This window comes from Carcharhinus amblyrhynchos, chromosome 4, assembly GCF_965287045.1.
Source record: "Carcharhinus amblyrhynchos chromosome 4, sCarAmb.v2.hapA, whole genome shotgun sequence".
NCBI lineage: Eukaryota > Metazoa > Chordata > Chondrichthyes > Carcharhiniformes > Carcharhinidae > Carcharhinus > Carcharhinus amblyrhynchos.
In genome coordinates this window covers 24,105,590-24,122,507 of record NC_137327.1, presented here as the reverse complement: position 1 = coordinate 24,122,507, position 16,918 = coordinate 24,105,590, and the positions used below count along the sequence as shown (strand labels likewise).

The 16,918-nt window shown below is 39.6% G+C and overlaps 1 protein-coding gene across 1 annotated transcript in view; it reads left to right on the top strand.

The window, feature by feature from the left end:
• The window catches only part of cdh31 (cadherin 31), a 61,372-nt gene that overhangs the window by 14,054 nt on the left and 30,400 nt on the right, over nt 1-16,918 (top strand). The window contains exons 3-7 of the mRNA XM_080186842.1: nt 8,579-8,775; nt 10,525-10,683; nt 11,898-12,053; nt 13,876-14,020; nt 16,092-16,264. Of these exons, the coding sequence (XP_080042968.1) occupies nt 8,579-8,775; nt 10,525-10,683; nt 11,898-12,053; nt 13,876-14,020; nt 16,092-16,264 (830 nt within the window). The remainder of the gene's footprint in view (nt 1-8,578; nt 8,776-10,524; nt 10,684-11,897; nt 12,054-13,875; nt 14,021-16,091; nt 16,265-16,918) is intronic.

The window sequence follows — 16,918 nt, the reverse complement described above, 5'->3', positions numbered from 1 at the left end:
ACCCAGCACTAACATTCCTTCTCTTGAGGTAGACCAAATTCATAGAGAGAATTTTACATGGGAGCAACAGAATGAAATAATATTGGCTGCGTGTATCAAAGTGTTCCATAAAACAGGTGTATTCTTCTTGGTGTTTTTGAGGCTCTGGATGTTTCAACCTTAAAACCAAACAGAGCCATTTGAGAACTTTTGTGACTGGGAACATGGAAACTTCATTCATATCATTAGAATCTGATGCATGGTGACCCAGTGTCAGCAATGGCTCCTGACGATTGACTCTGTCTTTGCAATCAATCATTGGGTAATTCCATCCACTAAAATGGTTGTGTTTGATTTTTGAGTTTGTGAAATGAGCTCACCACTCTGTCTGCCAAAATGATGGCTTTATTCCTGATACCTGTAATACTAGGCGTGCCTGGGCTGGAATGTCATGCTGTGTAAACAGAACGCCTGGGGCTGACAAACCAGTTTCGGTTGTTGTAATGTAGGGTGAGGCAGAATAATTGCTATTCCTGTATGTTTCAGTGCCTTGAGCTTTTCATTCTTAACTAGTCTGTGGGTGTGGGAAGAAAATGAAGGGATTTAACTTTTGAAGACATTGCTATAATGTTAAGCTGCAAGCTGATGAATCTGTTCTATTCGCAATGAAAGTTTTTTTTACAGTTGAAGTATCTGTTCACATTATTAGAGCACATGGTCAGTCCAAAAATAAAAAATCCACGCTCTGCTTTTGTCTTGATACACCAGGCTCACTAATAACTGAGTTCTTTCTCTCTTCACTCCACCAATTAATCCTGCTGGGAAAGGGGCTAAAAGAGACGATCAAAGGCCCCCCGAAGCCCCACAAGGAAATTTGGTCTTCAGTTGCTTTTAGGTTTCACCTATCTCTAATCTTAGTTAAGGGACCATTGGTAAGAGACATCCAAAGGCCAGAGACAATGTGGTTTTATAGTTAGCTGTTAAAACGGACCAGAGGTCGCTGCTACTTCAATCCTACTTGGGTTAGCTGTATCTGCCTATATCCAGCAATAAGAGGGAAACTGGGCCATATCAGTATTCTCATCCAACTTCTTCAAAAAAATGTTTTTTTCCCAAAAATATACTTTATTCATAAAAATCTCAAATAAACCATTGTGAATCTACGTGTCTTTGAATTGCAAACAGTGCAGAATTAAACCTTTTTACAGTTCTAGACAAATTACAGTTGTAACATTTCAAACCTTAAAACTATATACATGCCTCAAAAATTACTGTGTGCCATTATTTCTCAGATTGGCACACAGTTGCACAGGTCGAGGGTGTTCTGCAGTTCCAGGGCCCTTGGTCTGCTTCCATTAGTAGGCCTTACAGTGTGGCTTTTACCAAACCACCTTTTTTCCAAAAATACACTTTACTCATAAAAATCTCAAGTAAACCATTACAAATCTACATGTCTTTAATTCTGCACTGTCTGCAATTCAAAACTTTTTACAGTTCTATATAAATTACAGTCATAACATTTTAAAAATTAAGTTAAAAAAAATGTTTTATTCATGTGGGCATTGCTGGCTGGGCCAGTATTTTGCTGCCCATCCCTAATTACCCTTCAGCTGGGAGACATTGAGTTAACCACATTTCTGTGGATCTGGAAGACAGAAGGATATTAGTAAACCAGATGGTCTTTTACAGCAATCGACAATTGTTTCATGCTCATTAGACTTTTAATTTCCAATTTTTTTTAAATTTAATTCAAATTCCACCATCTGCCCTGGTGTGATTTGAACCCAGGTCCCCAGAGCATTACCCTAAATCTCTAGGTTACTAATCCAGTGCCACCTTCCCTGCTGATTATTCTGACTTTTAATAAAGGAGGCTGATATGATCTTTTAGTGTGGACTTTGGTTTTAAAATGAGAATGGAGCTGGCAATTTGTCAGCACCTTTTTTTTTCATTGTACATGAACTGATACGGAGCAAGCGTGCAGAGAACCTACTTTCTGTGGATTTAATTAGCAGGCATTCAGTAACTGATGGTTCAAAAAGGAATACTGGTATTCTGATCTTGGCACAGCCTTGGTGCCAATTTGATTTTATAATGGCTTAAGTGTTGTCTGGAATGGGAGGACATGCTGAACAAAAGTAGCTGTAACTCGTGAAGCTGTTTTAACAGGGGTTTTGTGACAAATGCACAGTAACATGAGACCTGGATGGGTATCGGATGTGGAAACTTTTAAAAACACACTTAAATGAAAGAATGGATTTGTTCAGGTTTTTTTCACTTCTGCAATGTGGGTGACGTTGATATGGGAATATTTATTGCCCATCTCTAATTACGCCGGGGACTGGAGTTACAGGTGGCCAGGCTGGATTGAGGTAGAGGAACAGGAATAGTTATAAAATAATCCAGCTGCTTTAATAGCATATATAAGTACACTAGCCCAACTTGCCATGATTATTTACTAATGACCCCTTATTTGCTAGTCCAGGACCAAAACCAGCTATAACATGAATAATGGACTTGAGTTTAATGACATTCTGCAGGCAACTTGATATCAGACAGTTAGTCTTATATTTGAAGACCAGTCAGAACAGAATAAGTTTGTTAATTCCTATCTCTTGGCCATTCGAGTATTATTACAGGGTGGCAGCTTTTGTAATGTAATTGCTGCTATAATAATATCGTTGTCACCTAGATATCATCAGGACCAATGTGAGTCCTGGTCATCAACTGTGTAAGTTGCATATGTTATTGATGCCCACATAGATGACCTGGCCAGATAATGAACATTGAAAAGCTGACCATACCTATGTGAACCTAGATTTCCAATCCTTAAATACCATCAATAAGAATCCAAACAAAAAATAGCCAACATTTTATTATTTTTGCAAGTGTAATCTCTTGTGGCTAATGGAAACATTAGGTGATTAGTTTCATGCTTGCAATTACTTTCACATTGTAGGCAAGGAAATTTTACTGATATTTGGGTAAATATCCATATGATGCACTGGTATTTTACAATTCTTTGTTCATTTCTGCTACTTCCCCAGAGAATTTACAAGAAGGAACATTCATATGCATCACTTTTTTAAAAAAAACAATCTGGATTGAGGTTAGTGAAGGGGTGTGCAGGTGCAGACTATTTGTGTTTTCTCAACATTCCCTCCTTGTGTTCAGACTTGGTTGGAGTGTCATATTGCACTTTTGGAGTTAGTTATCTCTTTGTAGTCATTCCATGGCCCTTGATTAAGTGGGATTTCAAATGGGTATCATTCACCTTTTTCCTTTTTGAAGTTCCATTCTTTTCTTTGTTTCTTTGAGTAGTGTAATTATAAAACTTGCTTTCAGAGATTATTACGACCTGTGCATTGAGTTCTCTTGACTCTTAATTATGGATTGAAGCCTTTTTAAATCCATTCATGTATGATATTTGGTTGTTTTAAATAACATTGCTTTTGACTTGTCCACATGTACTTTTTATATCTTGTCCCTGAAAAATATTTTTTTTTTATTTTGCATTATGTAACAGATCTCACCTCCAATTCATGGTTAGAATTTAATATATTTAAGCCTGTGACCTTAGATTGCCAGGACTAAGTCCACCATGTACTTCCTCATTTTGCAATAGAATTGCTCCTTTCTTAGCTGAAGCCATGTTTGCCATATCAGAAATCTAATGTGTTTCAATTTTTTGTCATACTTTTAGGCATTTGGAAAACTATGTGTATTGTGGGGTTAAAATGGAAACTGGGAGTCAAGCGTGTAATGAACAACTCAATACACCACTTCTGTTAAGCTTCAATACACCACTTCTGTTAAGCTTGATAGCACTTCCTACTCCAAAGCCTTCAGTAGGTAAAATGTAAATTAGAATAATTGTTATCAAGAAGTAGTTCAGTAGGTGGAAAATCTGCTTTGGGAAGAAGTCAGTGGAAATAATAAACAGTGTAATGTGTAAAATGTCCAAATTAACTACCTCACATTTTTGTACAAATTGTGTTGCTCGTTGAGTATATGACTAAATATTAAACAGCATTTAAACATTAATTGTGTAGTTGCCATGAAGTGTTGGCTGCGATATGACAGAATGGCAATTATTGATTGTATCTGTAAAGAAAAAGCAGTTACATTTGAAAAATAAACTAAGTAATGTATATATTGAACAATACCCATTTTTCCTCCATGTCTTGATCATGTTCTCTAAAAACCTGGTAGAGAGCTCGCTGCACTATTCAGTCTGTCTACATCTGTCCATAGACCAGGGTGGCACAGTGGTTAGCACTGCTACCTCAGCACCAAGGGCCCAAGTTCAATTCCTGGCTTAAGTCGCTGTCTGTGCAGAGTCTACATGTTCTGCCTGTGTCTGTGGGTTTCCTTCAGATGCTCTGGTTTCCTCCTCCAGTTTGAAAGATGTGCTAGTTAGGTGCATTGACCATGCTAAATTCTTGCTCAGTGTACCCTTGCAAGTGGCGAGTAGAGGATTTTCACAGTAACTTCATTGCAATGTTAATGTAAGCCTACTTGTGACATTAAACTTTTGTGGCAAATTAAAGTTGCTGGAATTTCTTTTAAGCACAGCACCCTTGAAAGGAAATCTGTGATGGTGTGAGCAGGGAAAGCAACTGCAAGGCTTGAAGAATTCCCATTGAGACATGCATGCATAAATGAATATCTAATTCAATGTAAAATAATATACAAAAACTCAAAGTAAAATGGGGGACGCAAGGTGTAATTGAGAGAGATAAAAGACAAAAAATCTCCAACAATAATTAAATTCTGAAGGAATGCATGTGTGCAATTATAAAGATTTCTGGGCAGGAAAGTTGCACGGCAATGATTAAGACCCTTTTAAAAACCCAATTGTGCCTGAATGCATTAGTGCAATTTTTTTTCTGGTGCATTCTGAAAGCAAGTACTATAATTTAAGCCTTTTGCATTTGAATGCTGATCTCTGAAGTGTAGCGTCACAAAGCTTATGGAGGAACAGGGAAAATCGGGAGCTTCCAGACTTCTGAATTTAACTGTTTGTAGATGCTAGAAGTTGCTAGCTAATTTACTCTATCATTATGATGGTCAGCACTGAAAGTGTCACTGTTATTTCTATTGCAAAATCCAGACTACTAAGTTTATAAATATGCAATCTGAATCTTACTGGCACTGATCTGCATTTTTAGATATTCCTTCAAATTTAATTTTTGTTGGAGATCTTTTACCATTAGTTTTTTTTTTGGGGCTCTTATCTCTCTCAATTGCATATTTCTTCCCTTTTTTTTTATTTAGCTTTTGTGCATTTTATTTTATCCTGCTGGCAATGGGATGGATGACCTTGTGTAGAACCAACTGAGCAAGTAAAAACCAGGGTTAAATAACTTTCAAGTTGACAGATTTATACACCTTACCTGCCCTTCAAGAGTATTTGCATCTTCACCATGATGGAACACCCTCTATGGATCAGGTGAAATTCACACCTACTTACCCTTTGCACTGAGTTTTTACATGGCCCTGTTGATGTGTAATTTGCACCTGTGACGTGTGAAACACACTTCCCTGATCAGAATTGGGCACAGGACTTCCTGGTCCTATCCGACAGTTTTAAAAGTCCACAAAGTATCTGAAGGAAAGACCTTAGTTGCTTGTTTGGGCAGCACTGTAAATATCCAGGTTTGGACAATGCTGTAGTATTGAGTATTTTTTGCATTTGCTCAGTAATCCACAGCTGCAGGTTAATTCTGGAAATGGTTTGGAAGTTGAAATTGGTGCACTGGCCCACTAAATTCTAAGATTTGGGTAAAGTACACCAGTGTTTTTTTTTAAAAAAAAGTACAATTTTTTTTTGTCAACAGTTCAGTTTAAATTTGGCTCAATTCTACCTTCTTGGATGTCCTTTCGAAAGCAATGTTTAAACTTTTCTGAGGTGATTCTGATGCCTCCGGGATAGAATGCTCGGAAGCTTTGTGTTTCATTCTAATCAATGTTTGAAAGTATAATTCCTGTTTCTAGGGGAGTGACGTAACTTCAGATTTCTGAATTGAGTTGTTTGAGGCAACTGGTGGTCAAAGGAGAAAGTCATAGTGTGCTCTTGAGGCTGTTAAGGTCAATTTACAAAGGCCTTTATTATTTATTCATTGAGAATAATTTGTACTTCAAGCTGAGTCCTTCAAGCCAGCATGTCTGCCAAAGCAGAACAACTTGCAGAGTTACTGTTAAAACATAATGGCAAACAAGCTAGATAATGCAACTCTAATTGTTATTCAGAGGCAAATTTAATATATAATTATGCTCTTTAATGTGGTTCCAGTATAATTTTAAAAAGCACAAAAATTGAGCTGTTGTCCCAGCTTGTAAGCGATTAACTGATAAAAGCTTCAGCAACTTAATTAGGAATCTGGATGTCTGCCTTTTAAGCAAATGCAGAATACTAATTTACATCTTTGAATACTTAATAGACCTGTTCATCCATGAAGCAATCTGGCAGTGGCCAATTTTATTGATCTTTATCTTAAACTGTAATTCTGTAAGGGGCAGTGTGATAATTGTGTTCTGGTTTAGAAATGGTTAGAGCATCTTTGTTGTAATTCGTACAGGGACACAGCAACAAATTGAGATTCTGCTAAGGAGGAGAATTTGCCTTTTGTTTAAAATGATCTTGGAGAGGAATTTTTAAAACCTGCCTGTCAGGATAGTGGGTAGAGTCTTAAAAAAAAAAGTAAAACATAACTCAAAGTGCACCAGGAATACCAGGCGTGGGGAATGGGTGGTAGAGTGAACAATCTACTGAGAGGTGGTCGTATGTTAATAAGGCCATGCAAATCTGATTTTTCTAGAGCCTGAACCTCTTGCTTTGATGTTTACTGGCCAGAATTTTCAAAGGCCTGTGAAAACTGATAGCTGAAGGGAGGAAAAAGCTACCTGATGTATCATGAAGGTTTTTTTTTATTGCATTGTTATGGTCCAAGAGAAGCAGGAATGGTGCTCCAAGAACCTTCAAACTAACCAGGTGCCCAACATCCCCCCACTTCCTTTCGCAGTGAAGAAGTGTCAACACATTCAGGCATTTGCCAGAGAAGACAATTTGTATTTTCCTTTCTCTGTTTATCTGATGATTAATGCAGTGTCTAAGCTGCTCCAAATTATCAATTGCTACAATTTACCTCAATTGTGCCTTGTACATTTTGAGTGTTTGATTTTAATTCTAAATTCAAAGACATAATCCAGTCAAAAAACTGACTCTTTGTCACCACCTTTTCTGATGGCTTAGCTGGTAAGAATCTAAGTTGTGCAGGAAGATGGTTTCCATGTTTTCTATCTTGTCTGCACAGTTATTGTTCTCCGTCTGGGATGCTCGTAGAATCTCTGCCTTTGGGCTCTGCACTTGCTGAGTTGGAAGCAACAGGGCACCTTAGGTTCCTGATCACCTGCATAGCAACTCCTCATAAAAGTACACAAGTGTTGACATCTGGTGAAGATTGGAACAGGTTTACTGGTGCTGTTCCTTGCAGTTGAGCAGAATGCTGATACCATTAAATGTTAATTTGCATTTAAGGTGTGATATTGGAGGCTGCCCATGGGACATGTCAAGAAAGAGTTGGCAACTTCATGAGGACTAGAGGGAAAATTTGAGGGAGAGAAAATTAGTTGGAAGTATAATATTGGAGGAAATGAGGTCCCCTGTTTTTCAAGGTTCTCTTTTGAGCCTGTAATGCTCAGCTTTCTAGATAGCTCCTAAGTTTAGTCAAAGAGCAGCAAAAAAAATACAATTTTATTCTTGGTCTGTGCTGAGTTAATCAATCTCAGGTGGAGAGCAGCAGGGGTGTTGCAATCAATCACGATTGCTGATCACCTATGCCTGAACTTCACGACAGGACTGGATAATTTTTGTACTACTTAGATATCCTTTGCTAATTATAATCACTTCAGCATTGTTGACTGTTCTTTCACTTGCCTTGCGCCCTAAGCTCTCTAATTCCCAGCCTATCTCTCCATCTCTCTCTCTCACTTTCCTCCTTTCAGACACTCCTTAAAGCCTACCTCTTTGACCAAGCTTGTGGTTAACTGACATATGAGATATCTCCTTATCTGGCTCAGCATTATACTTCATTCTATAATTTTCCTGTACAGTGCCTTGAGACATTTCATTATATTAAATGTGCTATATAAATATAAGTTTGTAATTTACTGAAATACTGACACTCACTCATTTGTATCAGTCACTTGGGTTGGTTGGGGGTGGGTAGGGGGCAGGGGCCAGGCACTTAGAGGATATTCTGTGCAATTAGAACCCAGAAAGTTGTTGCTACTATATTGTGAATTTAGGAGGAGGGGGGTGAAATAAACCACAAAAATCATCTTGTATTTAATGCTGCAGAAGAATTACCTAGGCATTGACAGTTTAAGTAATCCAATTGTGTCTTCTGCTGAGATAATGTAAGTAATATAGCCAATCCTGTTCATCTCATGTGATAGATGAGGTAATGTCCATGTAAAATAATGCAACATTTTTTAATAATTCACAAATACCATTAGGGTGAAAGTTTATCCTTCAACTGATTCATTCACTGGGGTTTGGGTCAGATAAATTACTTGTCTTTTGCTTTTTTAATAGTTAACTTCAACTGCAGTGGACAGAAAGGCGTGATTTTCGAAACTCATGATTCCCATTTCCAAGTGGATTCCAATGGAAGGGTTCGTGTTACGGAACCACTGTTACAAAAAAACCAAACCAGCTTCTTTGTTACCGCATATAACGAGGCTGAAGAGCAATGGGACGTTATCATTAGAGTCCTAACGAATGGAGAGAAGGTAACACATTTTTATTTTCAATGTAATTGTTGTCATAATTCTTCTCCAGGGGATGACTCAATTGAATTGGCTAAAGTTTGAATGAAATGGAGGAAAAAGCAAAGGAAAGTTCATTTAAGAAGCTGGAACTGGAATTTCAGAGAAGGGGGAAAAGATAAAGAAAGAAAGGGAATTAGGATGGCAAATGCAATACTAGCATTCACGTCTAGAGGGCTAGAATACAAGAGCTGGGATGTACTTCTGAGGTTGTATAAGGCTCTGGTCTGACCCCATTTGGAGTATTGTGAACAGTTTTGGGCCCCATATCTAAGGAAGGATGTGCTGGCCTTGGAAAGGTTTCAGAGGAGGTTCACAAGTATGATTCCTGGAATGAAGAGCTTATCATATGAGGAATGGTTGAGGACCCAGGGTCTGTATTCCTTGGAGTTTAGAAGGACGAGAGGGGGATCTTATTGAAACTTGCAGGATACTGCGAGGCCTGAATAGAGTGGACATAGAGAGGATGTTTCCATTAGTAGGAAAAACTAGAACCGGAGGGCACAATCTTAGACTAAAGGGACAATCCTTAAAACAGAGATGAGGAAGAATTTCTTCAGCCAGAGAGTGGTGAAGCTGTGGAACTATTTGCCACAGAAAGCTGTGGAGATCAGGTCATTGAGTGTCTTTAAGACAGAGATAAGTTTATGGGGAAAAGGCAGGAGAATGGGGATGAGAAAAACAGCAGCCATGATTGAATGGCAGATCAGACTTGATGGGCCGAGTGGCCTAATTCTGCTCCTATGTCTTACGGAACGCTGGTTTAAAAGGCTGGGATTTAAAGACGAGAACTCCAGTATAGAAGAAGATTCTGATGGTTGAAAAAGTACCAACCCAAAACCCAGTGGGGGGAATGTTTAAATTTGTGCAAGCCCTTCTAAAGTTTGAGGCAGTTATCTTTTTGTTTAAGAAGGTAGCTAAGCAAATGAAGCAGCTAACGGAAATTTGGATGTTGCTGTTGTAGAATAGGTTGGTAGGTAGAGCTCATGAGTTCTATGTTCACTTCCAGAGGAGGTATCAATGGCTGCAGTAAGAAAAAGGCTTCGAGCCTATGAGCTGGTCTTGGAGGCAAACAGGCAGAAATTTCAAAATGTAAGGAAGCATCTTGGACAGACCTCTATTGAATTCAAGAAGTTAAAGCAAAGTAATCTTCTCCATTGAAAGGAGAGACAATGTATGATGCACTTGGGGGAATAAACTCTCTCTTGGAAGAATTTTAAGTTTCCTTTTCTCCTGTAATTGGAACCCATGTTGAAATCCTGAGGGTTAAAATGGTTAGACGGGCAGCAGAGATGGCTGACTATTATCAGCTGGCTCATTGGCTCAAAGCCTTTCCCTCATTCCCCGCAAACCTGGGAAGGTAAAAAGAAGCCGGAGAAGAGAAGGGGCAGTTGGGAATTCCGCCCCAACTGCAGAATTGGGCAATTTTGGGCAATTTGCTGGAAATTAAATGGGAGACCAGCTTTAGTAGTAAGAAGCTGCAGAAAAAGTGTGGTAATAAAGTTTGATGAACTGATGTACCTTAGACCAGGAGCATCCCAGATTTGACAGCATTAGGAAGCTGTGGTATAATGTTAATCTTTTATTCTCATCTTTGTATGCTAAATTTAGTGTTTAAATTTAAAGTATATTCTTGTTTTATAAGATAGCAACAGTAGTTCACCCAAAAGTTGAATTCATTGCTACGTTCCCTTTTGATTTTTGTGTTTTTAGTTGAAAAACTCTGCTGACGATAAATCAAAGACTGTACCTGTTATACAATTTCCACGTTCTTCTCATTCTTCACTGAGAAGGAAGAAGAGAGAATGGGTGATTCCTGCTATGAGTCATTCAGAAAATTCAATGGGACCATTTCCTGAATTTATTGTTAAGGTTTGTTTTTACGGTTCTTGAATTGTACCATGTATCAATCTCCCCTCCATAGCTATGTATTATGTACCTATGCAGCAACATGCAAGTTACTACACTGGTCAGTCACAAATTTAAAATTCAGATACTTACCAGGACCTGATAACTTTTTAAAGGTAAACACTTTCTAATACACCAGAGGTTTTGAGATTAATTTTGTTTTCCTTTTTCTCATGTGATTTCACTTAATCATAGAATCCCTACATTGCAGAAGGAGGCCATTTGGCCCACCAAGCTTGTACTGACAACAATCCAACCCAGACCCAATCCCTGTGACCCCATATATTTACACTGCGAATCCCCCTAGTACTAAGGGGCAGTTTAACATGGCCAATCAATCTAACCTATACATCTTTGGACAATGGGAGAAAACTGGAACACGCAGAGGAAACCCATGCAGACACGGAAAATGTGCAAACTCCACCACAAGCTGGGAATTGAATTGAACCTGGGTCCCTGGCACTGTGAGGCAGCAGCGCTAACCACTGTGACACCCTACCAACAGTACGGGTGTGCAAGTTGTATATTTATGAATCCAGTTGTATTTAAATAACTGTGAAAAAGTTTCTTTCAATGCTGGTATTCCCTTGTCTTCCCCTCAAACCACACTACACGAAGAAGCAGCAGCTTTTACTCCTATCGGATCAGGTGTTATGCTCCTTTATTTGCACATTTGAAGCACCCAATGCCTGCTTGAGGCCTTGGCTGCAGCCTGGGTTCGCCCTGAGACACTCAGCACCTTCATGGACTACACGTGGAAGTCAATCTGGGATATTATGTGCAACACAGAATGTAAGGATTTTATCTGAAGGTAGAGCTGGAAGGAGGCATTGTGCTTCTCATCATCCCAGGTTTAATTGCCCTGTCAATCACTACCATCATTCACAGTTGACCCTCACTATTTGGGGAATCTTAAGAGTCTCATTTCTGTCACAGGGTTGGACTCTGCACCCCCCAAAAATAGGCATTCCTGAATTTTTGATTTCATGCTCTGAATTGCTGGATAGTAACTGGGAAGAGGAACCTTGAAACGTTTAGTTTTTTTTTAAACCGCAATTCCATTCCCCCCTGCCCCCGCCCCCCCCCCGCCCCCAACACCACCAAAATCATCACTGATGTGTTTGAGATGTGTTTAAAATCAAGATCTCATTGAATTGTTTTTTTTTAATTTGTTGCAGATCGCATCCAGTCGGCAAAAGGAAATTACAGTCCACTACTTTATCACGGGACCTGGTGCTGATCAGCCACCTGTAGGAGTTTTTACCATAAGGAAAACAACTGGTGACGTTTTAGTGAATAAACCTTTAGATCGAGAAGATATACCAATATATAATGTGAGTTTCATCACTTTTAATTCTCCCCGTGATACAGTGACTTGCTGTTAAAATGAGCTTTGCTACTTTCTTTTTTTTCAGTCAGGATTCTGGTTTATTAGTGTAACTTAGGATACAGTGAAAAGTATTGTTGTGTGCTATAAAGACAAAGCATACCATTCATCGAGAAGGAAACAAAGTGCAGAATGTAGTATTCCAGTCACAGCTGGGGTTTAGAGAAAGATCAACTTAATATAAGGTAGACCCATTCAGAAGTCTGATGGTGGCAGGGAAGAAGCTGTTCTTGAGTCAGTTGGTAGGTGATCTCAGACTTTATATCTTTCACCTTATGAAAGAAGGTGGAAGAGAGTATATCAGGGTTGTGTGGGGTCCTTGATTATGTTGGCCGCTTTTCCAAGGCGGCAGCAGGAAGTGTACTCAGTCGATGGATGGGAGGTTGGTTTGCGTGATGGATTGGACTACGTTCACGACCGTTTGTGGTCTTAGTCAGAGCAGGGGCCACACCAAGTTGTGATATGTCTGGAAAGGATGCTTTCTATGGTGCATCTGTAAAAATTGGTGACAGTCACAGTGGACATGACAAATTTCTGCAAATATGTCAATGAAGTAGCCTCATCTCTCCTCATTCAGTACGTTTTAATGACTCATCAGAACTGCTCCATTTAACTGGGAAAATCAGAATTGTGGGATAAGTTTAAGTCTGAGTAATGACATTGGTTTGTATAACCTATTATCATTGATGTATATATTCCAAGCTAGAAATCCAGCGTGGCTGACTGGCTTCAGAGTAAACTCTGACAAGTCCTTCACATAAAAATGAGCAGTTACTTGAGTTTTGAGACTTTGGTAGTATTCTTAATATTTGTTTATTCGTGTTTGAGAATGCAAATGCAGGAAAAAGTAAAAGTTTATTTATTAGTCACAGGTAAGACTTACATTAACACTGCAATGAAGTTACTGTGAAATTCCCCTAGTTGCCATACTCTGCCTGTGATCAGTGGGAGAGAAAGGGGGTCGGGGTCTGCTGCCTCTCTGCCTGAGATCGGTAGGGCAGGAAGGGCCTGTGATTGGTCTGGAGGGTGGGGGGATAAGGGTGTCAGTAATATTGTGGGGCTGGGGCAATGTCTGTGGGAACCAGGGGGAGGCGCCCGGGAGGAATGTGGCAAGGGAGCTGCATTCTGTCACTTTTGTTTTCTGCATATGTGCAATTGGAGGTGCCGATTTGGAGCTGCAGGGTTTCAGGCAAATTCAGCCCTGCCCACAGGTTTGTGCAGCACAATTCGGAAGTGCTGACGTTTTCCTCAGGCAGAGTGTGTATGAGGGTGCCTGAGAACAGGTCTAAAAGTCAGATCTGAAACATTCCTCATTTCAAGTGCCCAGCACTTAGAGTCAAAATGGTAAAATAGGGCTAAGTGGCAATTTAGCAGTAATAACCACTGTGCTGCCCTTTTTTTTTGGGTCTAAATAAGCTCTACATTGAGGAAACATGATACCTATCTGTAGTCCCTTGAAATTTTAATCTTGTTTCAAATTTCAGTCCCTTTGGACTAAGTGAAACATTTTATTATTATTTGCAAGCATTAGTTACTGGTTTAAAAACATTCCTTTGCTCCATTGGACCTAACACTCAGAATTCTATCTCGCAGTAGGAGGGATTAATTTACTAACCAAAGTGAAAGAGTACAGATCTATTTCACGCTTTTTATGAAGCAGCCAACTACACCTCAGGCCCTATAAGGGTAAATGTTTCTTGTTCAGTTGCTTATTGCAATATATTGTATGCAGTGCCTATAATAGCCATTCTTCTCAACCCTCTGCATAGCTGATTGCTCTTGCAAAAGATGAGGACGGCGTAGCAGTTGAAGACCCAGTGGACATAGTGATCAAGGTCATCGACCAGAATGATAACAGGCCAATGTTTACCCATTCAACGTTCTATGGCAGTGTTTCAGAAGGAGCAGCAACAGGTAAGTGAGTGACTGACTGCTGTTCCAAATCAAATTTCTTAAGCCAGCATTTAGCTACCATAATTTGTCCTTGTGTTCTAATGGATCTGTATTGGGTGAGGTAATGCCACAATGTTCAGCTATCTGGGGAGGGGGAAGAGAGTTAGGTTTGTATTTCAATTGCAATCGCAAGGCCTTTTGTGACCTTGGAATGACCTTGCAGTGAATGAAGTGCTATTTCTTTTGGAGTGTAGTTGCTCACTGTGGTGGGAAACATGAGCATTTATTATATTAGCTGCCATAACTGCAATAACGTTATGACCAAAGTTTATTTTTGTGAGATGTTGATTTGAGGAATATATATATCAACCAGAACAGAAGGGATAACTCATGCTCTTGGAGATATGACAATGAAATCTTTAGTGCCCGTTCATGGGGGAAGCCAAGGCCTCGATCTAACATTGCCCTCATTCATGGCTGGGATTCTCTGGTGCCACTGGAAAATTTTGCATTCCAGCCAAAACTCTGTTCACTTTCATTCTTGCGTGCAATGGGGCAGCCGTGGATGATCGGAGAATCCCACCTATTAACTGAAAAATGAGACCTGTGATGGTATGGCTGTTCCTCTGTACTGCATTGAGAGTGTGTGTCTAGAGTTGTGCTGAAACCTGGATTGGGACTAGTGGCCCCAGCCCTCTGACTTTGAGATGAGAGTGTAACCAACTCTGTTCCACCTGGCTCCTTGTGTAACATTGATATCTCAGATCTAAAGCACATTAGCTAATTCCTTTCACACAGTGCCCCCCACCCCGTTCTGCCCCATGGAATTCATTCATGCTTGTATAGTTCAAATATAATTTTGAAAGGAAATGTCAGGAAAACATCTTAAAGGCAAAAGTAAGTTTTTTTAAAAAATTTTTGTATCTCCAATATCTTGTTGCATCTAATTATGTTATCTTTCAGAATTTCTATTTTAAAATCTTATCACCCATTTATTTGAAACGTTTGCATTTGAATGTTTTTGACGAACCTTGGACAAGTCACATGCCTCTCGTTAGAATTGCAATTGAGAGCAAATTGTAGATTTTGATGAAGCAGCCATATAAATAAAGATCCCTAATACAAAATTTATACAAGTTCCATAATATGGTACTTAAGAGGTCATTCAACGCAATGTGTTACACTTGTTCAGTTTCTCACTAAAAATCACATTAGGCGTAGACTAAAATCATGAATAGGTCACTGAGACAATGGGACGGCGGCGCGGGCTCGTTGGGCCGAAGGGCCTGTTTCCCGTGCTGTGTTGTTCTTTGTAATAATGCACATTCGCTGATTCCTTTCTTGCCCTGAGCTTTTTGATTTGGTAGAAACTGCAGAGAGAAAATATCTGTTGCTGAATTGAATCCAGCCTTGGCCAAAATTGTACATTCTCCTATATTTTCCATTGAAAATAAATGGTTACAGTACTAAGCCTTCAATTAGCCCGCAAGTTCCTTTCAAAAGAAACTTAGAATAAGTTGTAAAATAAGTGTTTGCCTCTCCAAAAAAAAGACTTGCAGCTGACTCTAAAAGAGTTCTGAATGGCAAGTAGGAACATAAGAGCATAGAAGCAGAAGTAGGCCATTCAGCCCCATCAGCCTGTTCTGCCATTCATGTGTTCATGGCTGTTTTGTGTCATTTGGAACATTGTTGGGGTCTCCGACAAATGCAGTGGCCCACTTCTACTTCTGGTCTCGTATAATACAATCCCCCCCTGTACAAGAGGTGGGGGTGGGGGAGCGGGCAGCACAGCTAGTGAACAAAGCAAATGGCCATTAACTTTGGGATTGGAAGATCCAGTTGTGCTGGCAGCCAGTAACAAGCCACCTCTGCTGCCAGAAAATCCCAATCCTGATGATGATCTTGTTACCACTGTAATAACACCTCAAAATTAATTGCCTGTGAAGTACTTTCTAATGTTCTGAGGTAATGAAAGGCATCATACAAATGCACAGTTTTTAAGTATTGATGTTTTACTCACATTGGGGGTGAATCAATATGTCAGGCCTTGCACAACTAGTGTCTGTGAGTTAATGTCTGTTTGTTTTGATAGGTACTAAAGTCATGACTGTAACAGCTACAGACGCTGATCAACAAGGTAACCGGAATGCTTTAATTGCATATTCCATTCAGAATCAAGACCCTAAAGTGCCTTCCGCCAACATGTTTACAATCAGTTCTTCAACGGGATTAATAACTGTGCAGAACAGAGGACTTGATCGAGAGGTGAGTGATCGGTAACTGAGCCTGTTGTGCAGAGATGAAGGATTAGTCACTAACCTTTTTTTTAAGGTGTAATCAGCCGCCTATGTAAGGTATGCTCTGGTCTCTAAAGTGGAAAGGATAGGCAATATGATGGAGAAAATATGATTATCCTTTTGAAGAGACATTCCGATTTAACCATGAAATCTTCCTCTCTGGCCATACTGGGGCACTGTCTTGTTATAAGTCACCAGTTGTCTGGGAAGGTCGTGTTGGGAAAGCTCACTAAATATAAATCTGCACAAATGATGCAGAAGAAATCAACTATTCCAAACACTGGGGCTTGGATATTCATGCTTCTGACCATCTTGGAAAAGAGGTGGGGCTATTAAAAAGGGCAGACGAAACCTGATTCTCTGACCTGCTCTTGTAGCCACAGTCCTTTTATGGCTGGTCCATTCCTCTTTCTGGTAAATGTACAGTTGCAATGTATGATTAGGTGTATTTCCTGCAGCATTCATCACACGAGAGCCCCCATGCTATTGCCATTTGTCAATCAACAGTTTTATCCTTGTGATATACCACCTTCCTACAGTAACTGGGAAGCAAAAAGACTCTGTGCCCAGTTGGATGATGCTTGATAGTCAGCTAAACAATCGTTCTTTCCTATTTTCAATG